Raw genomic sequence first — 16,132 nt, 5'->3', positions numbered from 1 at the left:
TGGCTAATGAACTAGAACCTCTGCAATGCTTTCGTAATGAGCCTTGGTAAGCTTGTCTGTCTGTGTCTGTGTGTGCAGTCTGGTCTCACTCCACTTCATGTAGCAGCGTTCATGGGCCATCTGAACATAGTGAAGAACCTGCTCCAGAGAGGGGCTTCGCCTAATGCTTCCAATGTGGTGAGAAGCCCTTTTCTAACCCAAGACTAAACAAGTGCTGCTTAATTTTTCTTTTCTTTTAAATCACTATCCAACATTGCCAATTTTGATGTAATTTGTGTTCAGTTGTACTACAGAAAAGTTACCTCACTATGTGTTTTTAACTTCTTGTTATTGATTTTTCAAAAATATTCTGGCATAACGTCACTGTATCACCAACATTCTATCAAAAATGTCACAATAACTACTAATGATCATGTTATGTTTCCAATTAATTCAGTGGTGTAAAACTAGAGTCTAACTACTTAGTTTTCAAACCGCATATCAATATATTCTCAATAGCCGCCCCCTCCCTCTGGAACTCTCTCCCTATAAAAATCAAAGACTGCTCAGATCCAGCCACCTTCAAAAAACTTCAGAACTGCTTTTAATCTATGACCAATGATGTTGATTTTAATTGTTTGGTTTTAATTTGTAAATGCATTTTCACTGTGTTTTAACTGTAAAGCGTCTTTGAGTATCATTTAAAGCGCTCTAAAAATAAAATGTATTATTATTATTATCATTTTAGCAATGAACGTTAGCCTTAGGTTTACCAGAGTCGGCTAAGGGCCGCTAATGTCGGTGAATGAGCCGTGTGCTATCTTTGTCACAAGTCAGACACTTCCATCTCCTCGCTGTAAAACGATGGGCGCTTTTTTTTTTCGTGGGAAATTGGATGTTCCTGGGTAGGCCAAATAAATATCCAACACAGTACAATGAAAATACAAACACACTTTTAGGGCTGTAAGATTGTTGCCCAATTGTTCTTACTGCTTTCTCTCATCGAAGTTGCTTTCGTATTGTAACTTGTTAATCTTCATGTATATAAAGTAAATTTCACACCTAGGTTGTTAAATATGGATAAATCTATTCTAGCTACACTGGTGATGGCATTCTTTTTGTAATGTTCATGAAACATTGGAAAGTGCATCATTGTCCAGATAGAGCCAAAAGTACCAAACAGAGTCCAACTGGTGAAATAGTTACTATACAAAATATAAAACCACCTTCTTCTTTCTCAGCTCTCTGGTTTCTCCAAACCATCCTCCCAAGACATCCCACCACTTAGTCCCACCCCAGCAGCCCACAGCTGTAGACAGCTGACTGAAATAATAATTACAATAATAACAGTAATAAGGAAATTACAGAAAGGTGCATAACAAAGAAACCCCACACATAGAAAAGAGCAGAAGAGACTGGTATCATACTAAAGGCTAGATGTATTGACCCACACGTTCTTGCAAGAGAGTGCTTTGAGTCATTCCAATTTGTTATCCCAGAAACAGCGGGGAAATAAAATAGAAATGCAGCCCACGTTTTAACTGAACACAGCCTTTTTCCCCTTTGGGGTGAATTTAATCTTTTCTAGTTTAAGATGGAACATGACATCCTTCAGCCATCTGGCATGGGAGCTGGGTTAAGGATCTTTCCAGTTTGTGTTCACATTTTTTTAAGACATATTAAATTCCACACGGAATTCAATAATTAATAATTTAGGAGATTAATTTCTTAGGTCAAAAATTCAACAATTAGCCACAGATAGATTAAGTCTCTTTTTTTCCCCAGCACTAAAAGCCACTGCTATTAAAAGGATATTGCTGAGTTGAATATTGCTTTCTAAATCACTGAAATTAAAAGATTAGTTTGAACTATGGGCCCTGATATGAACAATGTGGATTTAAACACGATTAAATGAGAGAATAACAAATCACCATTTTCAGTTAAATTCTCAGACGTACTTGGTAAATAAAGTGAACCTGTCACTGAATTAATTGAAAAGCTCAACTAAATCAAAGCAAGTGGTGTATTAATATGTCATTTGAGTGACTGGTTCATGTTTTATCTCCATCAGAAAGTGGAGACTCCCCTCCACATGGCCTCCAGAGCAGGACACTGTGAAGTGGCTCAGTTCCTGCTGCAGAACACAGCACAAGCGGATGCCAAGGCCAAGGTACGAGTCGTGTAATCTTAACTTTTAGACCCCTTAACTCTATAGAGTCTGGGGGCTATTTTGTCCATTTTTGAATCCTTTTCATCCTGCCTCTATACACCACTTAAAAAATGTTTAAATGCCATGTTGGTATATTTTTTTCAGCACAACCTTACCTATATATATGACCTGATAATAATAGATTTTTTTATTCTGACTTACTGGATCAACATTTTGAACCAAAGAGAAACATAGAAAAACCAACATAAATGTGATCCTGTGATTGTGTGTGGTCCTGTCATCCAACTCTGGTTTTTATTCTAGTCTGACTGTATTATATTTGTGTCTTGTTTAGCGTAACAATTTTGGTCATATTGTGTATTTTCTTTTGTCATTTTGTGTCTTTGTAAGTCATTTTGTGTCTTTTTTTGGCCATTTTGTGTCTTTCTGTGTCTTTTTTGTGTCTTTTTATTTTGGTCATTTTGTGTATTTTTTTTGGTAATTTTTTTTTAGTCCTTTAGTCCAACATAAAATGTGATTTTGAATCTTGTTTTTACATTCAAAACACTATCATGCTCAATAAAGAATTTGAAATGTTGCAAATGTGAACAAAGGTTGCAAATATAACATATAAGAGGGTTACATCCAGTTCTATAATTTTATACTAAATATATTTGAGCTTGTCTCCAGTTTTACTTGATATATCATCATCAAACTGAAACTGGCCTCATGGAGTTTACAGCCAGAACTTTAGAGGTAAATTTACAGTAGGGCTCCACGCTGCTTTGTTTTCTAGTCTGGATGTGATGAAGAAGTCTGAATACTTTGGAGCTTTTGGAGACTCCAGGGGGTTAACAAAAATTGTGTTTGTACATTATGTTTGTATCCATAGCTGCCATTCAGTGTTTCTTGAGGAGATCATTGCTTCCTTGTTAAACTGCAGGAAAAGAGTCATAAAGCCCACCTAATAAAATTAGCATACATCAGAGGGTGTCCTAATAGTCGTGTAACTTCATTACTCAGTACTTAATGCTATCTATTTCCTTGTTTAAAGCATAAATTGACCCTTTTCTCCTTGTGTCCAGGACGACCAGACACCTCTTCACTGTGCGGCCCGCATGGGCCACAAAGAGCTTGTCAAGATGCTCCTTGAGCACAAGGCTAGCCCCGACTCGGCTACTACTGCGGGCCACACACCCTTACACATCGCTGCACGTGAGGGACATGTACAAACTATTCGAATCTTGTTGGATGCTGGGGCACAGCAGATCAAGATGACAAAGGTAGAGAAACTGATTTCATATGCATTCATGCACAAATGACCCTTTGCTAGGGCTACACAGTGGAGTAGTGGTTAGCTTTCACAAGGGTCACAGGTTCTGTTCGGAGTTTGCATGTTCTCCCCGTGTCAGCGTGGGTTCTCTCCGGATCCTCCGGCTTCCTCCGACAGTCCAAAAACATGCAGCTTGGGTTTAATTAGTGACTCTAAATTGCCCGTAGGAGTGAATGAGAGCGTGAGTGGTTGTCTGTTCCCCTGCAGTTAAGCATGACGAATGAATGAGGCTTCGCTAAGTCCCGCCCCTCGAATGCAGACTACCCAATCATATCGTAGCTCCGACCAGCCCTGGCTCCAACTAAGGTCAGACAGCTTCAGGTGTATCTCAATACATTAGAATATCATGGAAAAACCCATTTCCAGTAGTTCAAGCCAAACAGCCCCAACCAAGTATTGAGTCATATAGATGGACATACTTTTCAGATGCCAACATTTCCATATTAAACATACTTTTTAAAATTGGTCTTTTGTCTTTGTATCTTTTTTGAGACACTGAATTTTAGGTCTTCATTAAATGTAAGTCATAATCATTATAATTAGAAGTAATTAAATAAATTAAGACATGACATGTTTCATTCTGTGTGTAATGGATATATATAATGTGTAATTTCCACCTTTTGAATCGAATTTCTGACATAAATACACTTTTCTATGATATTCTAATTTATTGAGATTCACTTGTATCTGGCTATACTCCATAAACCCTTTTTCAAATTTTCTTTCATGTAAGGCTGGTTTGGTGGATTTTGACTTAGTCATAGTTAAACGTTGTGCCTGGGGCATGTGTAATAGTCCTACTCATTACCTGGAGAGGTGTTAAAATGATAAACGTTGCCTTGGAGCTAACATTATAGTCCAGCACATCATTAGTTAGAACTTCTATACTACGCTTGCTATTAAAGGGATACTGAATGCAAGCACATGCTTCTTTTCCTTTTTAATGGTTGAAAAGAGTATAATTTTCCTTTTTTAAGAGCACTTCCTGGTTTATTTTATGCTAGATTGTATCTTGTTCTCTTCTCATTCCATCACAGACTGAGTTTTTTGACGAGCATGTTTTCTTTTGAGCAGAAAGGCTTCACTCCCCTCCATGTGGCCTCTAAATATGGAAAGGTTGACGTAGCTGAGCTCCTTCTGGAGAGAGGGGCCAACCCCAATGCAGCTGGGAAGGTGAGACCATCTGTGCTCCCTGTAGTTCAGCTCTCTGAAGTACACACACACACAAAAAGTCCTCTTCAGACACCTGTGAAGAGTGATTCAGCCTGAAACTTTGACCCCACAGATGATGATTTCAGCTGAATTATAGATAATCATGCTATGTGTTTCATATATACATGTTTTTTGGGTGTGTGTGTGTGTGTGTATGTCTATGGCTTTATATGTGTACACGTGTATGTGTGTCTGTGTTTAACAGAACGGTCTGACACCCCTTCATGTGGCTGTCCATCACAACAACCTGGATGTTGTTAGACTGCTGGTCAGCAAGGGAGGATCTGCACACAGCACTGCCCGAGTAAGATGCTCACATACGTGTGTGCACAAAGTCACACAGCAGGCCAACACATCACTACATCAGTGGTGGAATGTAACTAAGTACAGTACAGGTCAAAAGTTTGGACACACCTTCTCATTCAATGCATTTTCTTTATTTTCATGACTATTTACATTGTAGATTCTCACTGAAGGCATCAAAACTATGAATAAACACATATGGAATTATGTACTTACAAAAAAGTGTGAAATAACTGAAAATATGTCTTGTATTTTAGATTCCTCAAAGTAACCACCCTTTGCTTACTCGAATATAAGATATGTTTTCAGTTATTTCACACTTTTTTGTGAAGTACATAATTCCACATGTGTTCATTAATAGTTTTGATGAATCTACAATGTAAATAGTCATGAAAATAAAGGAAACACATTGAATGAGAAGGTGTGTCCAAACTTTTGGCCTGTACTGTACATTTACTCAAGTACTGTACGACTTGTACTTTGCTTATATTTCCATTTTATGTAGCTTTTTACTTCTACTTCACTACACTTTGAGGAAAATATTGTACTTGTTCTCCACTACATTTAACTGACAGCTTAAGTTATTTTTCTGGTCAAGTTTTACATGACAAATGTGATCAATACAAAATGATTATGCAGTTTTATTAATTAAACCACATAACAACATATGAAGTAGTTAAAATGAACCCTACCTGGACAACAGTAAAATGCTGCTTACAAAAATACATCATTACAAATAATATAATAGTATATTTGAAATACATATAACAAGCTGAGTGGTTCCATTCTGCATAACAACTACTTTTACTTTTGTACTTAAAGTACATTTTGATGCTGATACTTTTGTACTTTTACTTGAGTAAGTTTTGAATGCAGGACTTTTACTGTGAGTAAATTCACAGTGTGGTATTAGTACTTTTATTTAAGTAAAGGATCTGAATACTTCTTCCACCACTGCAATACATACATGCCAAAATATGTCAGAAAATGTGTGTGATACTTATACACCAGTGAGTTACATTACAACCTTTGTATGACAAAGCACTCTCTCATAACGGCAGTCAAGTTTGGATCTAAAATTAGACGGTGCTAAGAAAAGCGATGCCCACTCCTGCGTGTGTCTGCGTGTCCTTGTTTCTCGCTACAGAACGGCTACACTCCCCTGCACATAGCAGCCAAGCAGAACCAAATGGAGGTGGCCAGTTGTCTGCTGCAGAATGGTGCAACGCCAAATTCCGAGTCCCTCCAAGGCATCACGCCCCTACACCTGGCTTCACAGGAGGGGCGGCCCGACATGGTGGCCCTGCTCATCTCTAAACAGGCCAACGTAAATCTGGGAAACAAGGTATAATATAAGGATGGATTAAGACATATCAATCCCAGAGAGTGTAAGTTGATTCACATGTTTTCACCATTAAAACGATCCCTTCCTTGTCCATCCTTCCTGTCTTTCAGAATGGGTTGACCCCTTTGCATCTTGTGGCTCAGGAAGGTCACGTGGGAATTTCTGACACATTGGTCAAACAAGGAGCTTCTGTTTATGCTGCCTCACGGGTACGTTACATTGCCTCCTCTGGTGCACATGATAATAATAAGATATTGCAGGTGTAGTGACCCGATTGCTACTCAAAAGAAGATGCCACTAGTATGATGAGATCATGTTTATAGTGTTTTACGCGCAGAAATGAAATGTCCAGTTTCCGTATATCAATTAACTGAGTTTATTATAACGTTTCCAAACAAAGGTACACTTAATTCTTAAACAAATAAAGTTATATTTCCAACTTATACATCACATTTAAAGTAAAACACTATAAACAGGATCTCATCATACTAGTGGTATCTTTTTTGAGTAGCAATCGGATCACTACAAAAGTAAAAAAACTGTGGATTGAACTGTGGAACTCGGGCATCTCACCACAATCAGTCATACACCAGTGCCTTATATTAACTCATGACATTCAGAACAAACAACAAATAAATAATCAGAGCAAAATGGCTCTTACAGTAGGTATTAATAAGTAAGTTGAGTGAGAATCGGCTTATTTCACTTTTCTGATGGAAACTGTCATAATGTAGTCTTTAGCCCCTTTCAGACTGCCACTTTAAGCCACAATAGTAATGCCTCTGTGGCGTTTCCCCTTCAATCTGAACGTGCAAGAGGCATAATGTGGGGGGACAAGTGATCTTGGCTCTGTACCACTTTTGGAGGTAGCAGCATAGGCGTTAAATTGGCGAGACTGTTGGAGGCGGGATCAGTATTCCGGCAAGAAATTCCGCTATGCGACCACAATCAGGTAATAAGAAAAGAAGTGGACCGTATCATCAGAAACATGTCTCTCATTTGAGTCCGACAGTAATCGAATCATCTTCAGCAAAATGCAAAACAACTTTGCTTGAGTCTGTAGAATCTCTACAGGGAGAAACAGCACGACGTGCATTCTTCCACCATTATTGTTTTGAATGCACTCACAGCTGCCAATGCTTATTGGACACATACTGCCGCTGCTGTTACGCGACTCTACCGTCTCCTCCCACTTTGTTCCATGATGCCGTACTGCAATGTGAATGGACGCCAATATTAAGCCTTTGCAGAATCAGTATGAATGTCCTAAGGTGAAATGCTGGCAGATTGCGGCACCTTTGCGGAAACTCTATATGAAGAGAGCTTTTGACTACAAGACAGTCAGAAACGAGACTAATTGGGACAGACCTACAGTATATTGTTACAGTCATTGAGAATCATCAAGATATTAACCATCTCAGAGATTGAAGTTTACTGTGAGACTAGTTTGAAAATTCTCTGCAGTTTTTTACATATATACATATATACCTATATATATATATATATATATACAGACAAAAAAAAAAAGCAATCAAAAACAAAAGCAAAAAAAAAAAAAAAAGGGCTGCCAGACCAGTATCTCCAGAGCAAGGTAACATTACATGAATAAGAGAATCCAGTCCAACACCATACTACATAGTTATATAGCCAGCCAATTCAGAGTCCCTGTGGTTCAGTTTAATATAATTTGATTTAATTTTAATAAAATGTATGTGAAATCTATCATATACCTTTAAGACAGTCTTTTAAAGTACTGTATAATTGTTTCTTGTCTTTATTAACTGCAGGCTTTTTACAAGCCCTCTTTATAGACATAAAGAGTTATTAATCTGAAGCTACTGAATAACGGCCAACTCTCTTTCCCTCTCCCTCTCCCTCTCTCTCTCTCTCTCTCTCTCTCTCTCGCTCAGATGGGCTACACACCCCTTCATGTGGCCTGTCACTATGGCAACATCAAGATGGTGAAGTTCCTTTTGCAGCAGCAAGCTCATGTGAATAGCAAGACGAGGGTAAATGATCTCTATCTCACTTGTTTAATACACATGACTTGTACTGCCTATTTGCCTAATGACTGGCTTTGTGTTGTTGTTTACTTGTTTGATGCTGTGTGTTAATCCTGTGGAGCTCTATTCAAACGCTCCTTAAACAGCAGCAATTAGTTAATCAGTATGAAGGGCGTACTGGAGTATCATTAGTATTAGGTACCAAAATCATAAATAGAAATACTCTCTATTGTGTTGCTTCTGTAATCTGACGATCCGTCCTTTTTTTTTTCTCCAGATGGGCTACACGCCTCTGCACCAGGCAGCTCAGCAGGGCCATACTGATATTGTCACGCTGTTGTTGAAACACGGAGCCCAGCCCAATGAGATTACCTCGGTGAGACACCTCCAGGAATACTCTTTTAATCTTCCTCCCAACCATGGTCATTCCCTGTGTGCCTGCACACTGATTTCTCTTGGCAAACATTATGGTTGTCCCAATACAGTTTAGTATTTCTGTGGTTTAGTGATTCAGTATGATTTAAATGGCTTGGTGGATATGAATTCAGTAAAACCAATATGATTCACAATGCACAATTTAATTTACTGGTAGTTTCAACCAGAACTGCACAATTTGCCCAGGTTCTGGAAAGGTGCACATGGTCCTCATTCACAATGATCGGACGGATTTTTACAAAATGACCTTTTGCCACATTTTACACATTCAAAAGGAAGATGGTCAATATACTGGAATGTAATCAATGTAATCACTCTAATGTAATACTTCCTTCAAAAGCTTACCTATCATAGAGCCTGTAGGATTCTAAGTTGTTTTGTTTTTATGTCTAAAATTAAGATCACCTATCTGCAGTGCTTGCGAGAAATACACGGTCACCATTTAATGTTGGAATAAAAAATGTTTTACCTCTTTCCATGAAATGCTTGTGACAATGTGATTTATCATTGACAGATGAAGTGTATATCTTCTCAACACTTTATTTACCAATCTCTTCCAAAATTATCCCAATGAAAATAAAACCACAATTAACAGAGGATTGTGTCTGAAAACAAAATTATTCCAACTTTATGGGAGAACTGCTCATGGATATTTTATCATAAGATAAATTGTATGAATCTCCCCTTTCCTCCAGCCACCATTTATCCCTGTATGCTGATGATACTGTATTGTATTTTTGGCAATTTGTATAATTGCATTTCAATATAATTACACATTGAAAAAAATCACCTTACCATAGCTATTATAATACAAAATAACAGGAATTTTACACTAGTAACTTTTCTAGTGGACACTGGTCAATATTTTACATGATCCCCATTCATAAATAAGTTACTAGATGTATGTAGTTACTGAACATCAGTTCACTATTTTCTCTAAAGCTTTTTTTCTTACTGTATTTATATACACCATAACTACCTTCTCTCCTAGCACCACACAACAATTGTACTCCTTAAAGAATTGTCACTAGCACTTATTGCTGCACTAATGGCTCTTATTGCACTATACCTTGATTGTTTCCCTTTCTTCTGTAAGTCGCTTTGGATTAAAGCGTCTGCTAAATGACTAAATGTAAATATACATGTACATTTATTTGCAATTTGATTAAATGTGAATCAATTAAAAGACAAACAAATTATAACATTATGTGGCAAAATAACAGATGTTGTGAAAATGTACTTTTTATAGAATACTTTCCAGGAAAGAATGAAGTTAAAAATCGATGGAAATACTTTGCATTGTGTTTCTCATCTCCCTCTGCACAGAACGGGACATCTCCCCTGGGTATTGCTAAGCGGCTGGGTTATATCTCTGTCATCGATGTGCTCAAACTGGTTACCGAGGAGTCCGTCTCCGCGGTGAGCAACACATCATGCATGGTTCACATGGTTACACCAGTACGCAAAGAAGTAACCTTGATACAGTATGACTCAACACTATGTTCAATATAATGTTTGTCTTCTCTTCATCAGGTTTAGCGCCCTCACCTGCTTGCAAAAATGTAGCATTTTTCATTTGTTCTTCTCTCTTTCTTTTCTGATTTCACTCCCTCCTCGGTCTCTGCCGTATCTCTCTCTCTCTCCCTTCTGCTCGACGCAGATCACGACAGAGAAGCACCGGATGAGTTTCCCTGAGACAGTAGATGAGATTTTGGATGTTTCGGAGGATGAAGGTAGGCTATCTGATTTAATTACATGATCAACTCTCCAGCTTTCATAATTAATTTTCAGCTCTCATTCGCTATTTTGGTAGAAGAAGACTGTATGGGAGGTACACTGACTCTTCAAAGTACCACCATGAATGTGAATTTGTTTATGACTGTTTATAACGCCTCTTTTCCGTTTGTTTTGTAGGGGTTGCCCAGCTAACGTTAGGTAGGAGTGTGTCTGTATCTCTGGCTTGTCCGGTCCGGTGGCTAGTGAACTTGTGCCTTCATTGCAATTCTCATTTTCTCTGTGTGTCACTAATTGTCTTTTTAATCAGTTTCTCTGCTCTCAACTCCAGTCCTGTGTGCTCTTCTCTTTCTTTATCCTTTACATCTTTATTCTCTCCTCCTCTCCCTCTTGCGCTGAGATTTATTTTAAAAAAAATGTGTCTGTTTTTCATCAGCATGTAGTCACAACATTTTCCTTTCTACCAGTGTTCAATGCACATCTGTCCGTGGACTCATTATTGAAAGACCTCCAGTATTCCTGCATTTCAAAGACAAACAGCTTCCTTCCAATCTAGACATTTTGAAAATGAGTGCTCCCACTTTTTTACAGCTTAATTGATAAATACGCTAAATTAAACGCATGCTGTGCTCCAGCTGAGACACTCAACATGCACAGCTGCAGATGCAGTCGTCTTTCTGTTTTAAAGAAATTCAGAATGAAATCAGTGTGATTTTTACAACACATTTCAGAGACTACTTACATGCAAGCTTCATTTTAATGTATTTTGTTCTTGTTGTACTTGTTTAATTGTATTGCTTTTCTTCTTTAACATTTTTTCTGTTAACTTGTACAGCTTATTCCAATGAATGTTTACTGTAGGGCTGTACTGAATAGTTTCAAGCTTCAAGTTTCATTCATAATGTTTGACATATGAATTCTAAATCAACATTCAAATGCTGCACAGCTGCAGTGTGATTATTATCAAGCAGAATATGTCTATTCATTGTGTTTAAAGCCGGCATTTCTGCACAGTTGTAGATAAAGGTAAGGCTTTATTAATGTTAGGACTGTTTTTGATTCGAGTGATTCAAACATTTCCAATAACTCCAGAGCGTTGTAAAATCCAAAGGAACTTAGATGTAATAATTTCCAAAATTCACATCTAGGCCTGTCGCGATAATAACTATATCGACTTATTGTTCGATTTATAAAATGAAAACGATGTATGTACTCTAAAAGTGGACTCGTTGTTCTGTAACGCTTTTTGTGCTTGTTTGTGTTGCATTTAAAGTAATGCTGCAAATGTTTGTCAGGCAGTACAAACTGCCAAAAAATAACTATATTTCCCAAGCAGCAATTCCAGCTTTTTATATGTTATTTATATTATAAAATTATATTATTCAAAATATTTATCTCAGTGCATTTTTGTTAACAGAGCCTGAGAGTCTGTTTTATTTATCTAGGATATTTTAATATTTCTTTTCCACAATTCAATTCCAATGTTGAATATTCTTGAGATTTAAAAATATTTGCTGCTGAAAAGGATGTACCGTACTTGCATTATTATGCTCTAATTTCATTATATCAATGGCATAAAATAGTCCGAAAATGACCTCAATGATAATATCGTTTATCGTGATAGTTTCTGGGAAAAAATATCATCTTAAAAATGTGTTATCATGACAGGCCTATTCACATCATGTTTAATGTAAAGAAATATTCTGCTTTTATCCATATTTACTGATATTTGGCCTTTTAAAAAACACATTTTCACTGTTTTGCTCTTCTGGTTGACACCCACAAATAGAGGCAAGCAGTCTAACAGCACCATGAATTACATTTGTGTTTTTATATTACATTTTATAGTGTTGTTATTATTATTATTATTATTATTATTATTATTATTATACACGGGTGCCCATAGAGTTGGCATAATTTTGTTTTCAGACACAATCCTCTTTTTTTATTGTGGTTTCATTTTCATTGTGATGTTTGGAACAGATTGATAAATATTTGAATATATTTGAATTTGAAGATAAACACTTTATCTTTCAATAATAAATCACATTGTCACAATCATTCAATGAGGTAAAAAAATATTTTATTCCAACTTTCTGGGCTACCGTGTATTTATATAATATATAATATCTTATATTTATAGAAAAAAATTCAATTTCAGCTCTGACACGATCTGACTCTTTTAATCCAATTAATCACTTCAGTCAAATTGAGGATTCCTTTTAAGGATTTTTCAATATTTTTTTAGGGTGCTTACATCATAAAAATATGACAACAGACATTACAAACTTCAACCAAAAACCTCAATAAAAGCTTGTATATATATTCGGTACAGCCCTGGTTTAACTGTCTGTGACCAACTGTTGTGTGAATTGGTTTATCGTTTACTATTGTTGTTACGATCATTATTTCAATATCATTCCTCCTTAATAATTGAGGTATTTTCTCCTACACAGAAACAACCATCACCACATGTGATTTCATCTTTAATGGGCATGCTCACTAAAAAAGCTGTCACCAGGTGCCTTGCAGTTTGCCGTCCATGCAGTGTCCTAAACTGTTTTAATCTTCACTGTCTTACCAATCCTCTTCTTTCACTCCTTTGGTTTCCATTGGCTCTGGTTGTGTTGGTTTGATTCCATTGCTTAGAGTAAAATTTTTAAGACTGCTTTGTGGCCATTTTTTTCTGTGGTTTTCATGAAGGTGAAGGGATGGGAAGGATGGTGGTGTCACGAATGCTAACTTTGATTGAGAATTGAAACAAGTGACATTATTTTGATTCAAGTGGAACGCACTGTTAAAGATACTGTCACACATAAAAAAAGAAAAAAAAGTAAAAAGTAAAAAAAAAGGTTGAAATCCATTGGCAGACCTTTTTTTACATGATTTGAGAAACTTATATCACAACTGAGTGGAAGAACTTGAGATCAGCATCATTTTGCCCCGTATTCCCCTGGTCTCGTCCTTTTCTCTCTTAATTCTTTATGTGCAACCTGTTCTTTGCCAGTTTTCGTTTTCTCCTCCTCGCTCCTTTTCCACCTTTCTAACATCGTTATTTTGCCCGCAGGAGACGAGTTGCTCGGAATGGATGGAGCACGATATTTGAAGCTTGATGACTTCAAGGACCAGGACGATGACTTCCTCTCCCCGAAGAAAACCCTTAGAGACTTTGAGGGTGGCTTGGGTACCACGTAAGTCATTGGGAGGGTAATTGGGGAATTGGCAGGTGACAGTTTAAACAGCTTTTTGTACCTATTTTGATATATATTTTTTTACATATTATAAAACGTGATTGGATGAATCATTCAGTCAAAATGAATCAAAATCAATTGATTTTTACTTTACTTGATTACTTGATTTTAGTGGTGGGCAGATCATACTAAAATACTATACAATTCTACAATGTCATTTAGCAGACGCTTTTATCCAAAGCGACATACAAATGAGAGTTAATACAACACAAGCAAGGATGAAGTCAAGAAACAGCAAGAGTAAGTGTCGTGGGTTCAGTTTGAGTCCATTAGGACACAAGTGCTTTATAGGTCGCAAGAGCGGTCAGTGCAATACTTATCGTAGTCGTCAGTGTAGATCAAGAGTGAAGGTGTTCAGTAAAGAGTTGGTCTTCAGTCTCCTCTTAAAGATTGAGAAGGACTCAGAAGAACGGATGGAGTTTGGAAGTTGGTTCCACCACCTATAGGGGCTCTGCAGAGGAGAAGAGTCTGGTTTGAGACGTAGAGGCCTTCAGCGGTGGAGGAGCCAGACGTCTTTCACTGTAAGAGCGTAGTGGACGGGAGGGTTTGTGGACCTGAACAAAGGAGTTCAGATAAGAAGGGGCTGTGCCCATTGCTATTTTGTAGACAAGAGACAAGGCTTTGAATTTGATGCTGCTGTGACCAGGAGTCAGTGCAGAGAGATGAGGAGCAGAGTGACATGTGCTCTCCAGGGCTGGTTGAAGACCAGACGTGCAGCCGTGTTCTGGATCATCTGCAGAGGCTTGGTGGTGCAGCAGGAAGACCCGCCAGTAGGGTGTTGCAGTAGTCTAAACGGGATACCACAAGGGCCTGAACCAGGAGTTGTGTGGATTGCTCGGTCAAATAGGGTCTGATCTTCCTGATGTTGTACAGGGAGAATCAACAAGATCGGGCAATTGAGGACACATGAACCTTGAAGATCAGTTCGTCATCAGTCATGACACCCAAGTTCCGTGCAGAGCTGGTGGGTACAAGTTTCATGGATCCAAGCTGAAGATTGATAGGCTGATATAAGGTGGGACAGGGTGGGATGATGAGGAGCTCCGTCTTTGAGAGTTTAAGCTGAAGGTGGTGTTCTGTCATCCATGTGGAGATGTCCACAAGACAAGCAGAGATGCTTGATAGAATCGATACCTACGTTGGTATTGGTATTGATTGATACTTGTGTGATGAGATCGATACTTAAGTTTCAGTTTTTCTTCTCCACGTTCAGTACATAACTCCTGTCCAGCATAGAGGTAGCGCATGTGCAAACACCGCTCCTCTCACTCAGCCGTTCTGCTCTCACTCACCTTGCTCATGCTCACTCGCCCCTCCCTCCTCCCTCCTCCCTCCTCCCTCCTCCCTCCTCCCTCCTCCCTCCTCTCTGTGCTGTGAGCTGTTGCCGGCGTGCAGTCACATGACTCAGAGTCAGACTCAGCAGCACACTGCTGAGAGGAAGGGGAGTGCTTTTTGGAGTTACATTATACTGCAAGCTGCGACATTTGCAGGAAACGTCCTCATCACCACACATTTATGAACATAAAAACACACTCAAAAGAGACTCTGAGCTGCAAAGTAAACAGTGTGAGGAGGAGAGGGATCCCCAGGTTAGGTCACTGGCAGAGACCTTTCAGCATGATCAAGAATATCCAGGGAGCTGATTTATAGAGGTGAAAGATATAGATATAGTCATCTCCAGCATTAATTAATTTTATTTTTTTTAATAGGTCATCATAGTTGTAATTTTAGCAGACTGATTAAATGAAGACTATTCAGACAGTCATATAGAATATTCAGCCAGTTGAAATACATCTAAATTAATGATTTTACTGGAACTGAAAAAAATATACCTATGTAAAGATATATACCTCGAACTAAAATATATATATAAGAGAATATAATAACCCGTTTGTGTTAACTGTCAAATGAACATTAGTATTCCTATATTCCTTTTTGTAAGTAAAAAGTATCTGTATCAACAATACTGGCCCTGTTTTTACTTGGTATCGGACTGATACCAAATTTTGCAGTATCGCCCACCACTACTTGATTTATCCCCGAGGGGAAATTCAGTCAGTTAGCTGTTCTGTAAAATATTGAAGAATGAGACAGCCTGATGGCTGTAGGAGCGACGGATCTTTTGAATCTCTCCGTCCTGCAACAGAAAGAGAGGAGCCGTCCACTGCTGTTTGTTTGGTCAATAAAGGTTTTGTGTAGCGGATGTAACATCTTGACAGGTCATCTCTCCACCACCTCCTCCAGTGTGTCCAACCTGGCTCCAACCACAGAACCAGCTCTTTAGACCAGTCTGTCCAACCGCCTTCATCTCTGTGTGTGATGCTGCCTCCCCAGCAGACTGCAGCATAAAACAACACACTACCACCACAGACTGATAAAACATCTGCA

The 16,132-nt window shown here is 38.2% G+C and overlaps 1 protein-coding gene across 6 annotated transcripts in view; it reads left to right on the top strand.

Annotated features, from left to right (window-relative positions):
• Positions 1 to 16,132, top strand: part of LOC131992750 (ankyrin-1-like) — a 103,807-nt gene that overhangs the window by 57,278 nt on the left and 30,397 nt on the right. For 5 of the 6 annotated variants that reach the window (XR_009396244.1, XR_009396245.1, XM_059358428.1 and 2 more), the window contains exons 12-24: positions 79 to 177; positions 2,051 to 2,149; positions 3,214 to 3,411; positions 4,536 to 4,634; positions 4,879 to 4,977; positions 6,124 to 6,321; positions 6,432 to 6,530; positions 8,232 to 8,330; positions 8,602 to 8,700; positions 10,086 to 10,178; positions 10,420 to 10,492; positions 10,674 to 10,694; positions 13,561 to 13,684. Coding sequence is in view for 4 of the 6 variants with exons in the window: in XM_059358428.1 (XP_059214411.1) it covers positions 79 to 177; positions 2,051 to 2,149; positions 3,214 to 3,411; positions 4,536 to 4,634; positions 4,879 to 4,977; positions 6,124 to 6,321; positions 6,432 to 6,530; positions 8,232 to 8,330; positions 8,602 to 8,700; positions 10,086 to 10,178; positions 10,420 to 10,492; positions 10,674 to 10,694; positions 13,561 to 13,684 (1,400 nt within the window). In the remaining 2 variants the exon portion in view is untranslated. The remainder of the gene's footprint in view (positions 1 to 78; positions 178 to 2,050; positions 2,150 to 3,213; positions 3,412 to 4,535; positions 4,635 to 4,878; positions 4,978 to 6,123; positions 6,322 to 6,431; positions 6,531 to 8,231; positions 8,331 to 8,601; positions 8,701 to 10,085; positions 10,179 to 10,419; positions 10,493 to 10,673; positions 10,695 to 13,560; positions 13,685 to 16,132) is intronic. The other variant, XM_059358429.1, reaches the window with a different exon arrangement.

The sequence above is a fragment of the Centropristis striata genome, chromosome 19 (assembly GCF_030273125.1).
Source record: "Centropristis striata isolate RG_2023a ecotype Rhode Island chromosome 19, C.striata_1.0, whole genome shotgun sequence".
Lineage (NCBI taxonomy): Eukaryota > Metazoa > Chordata > Actinopteri > Perciformes > Serranidae > Centropristis > Centropristis striata.
The sequence above is the reverse complement of the archived record's forward strand: the minus strand, read 5'-3'. Positions and strand labels throughout refer to the sequence as shown.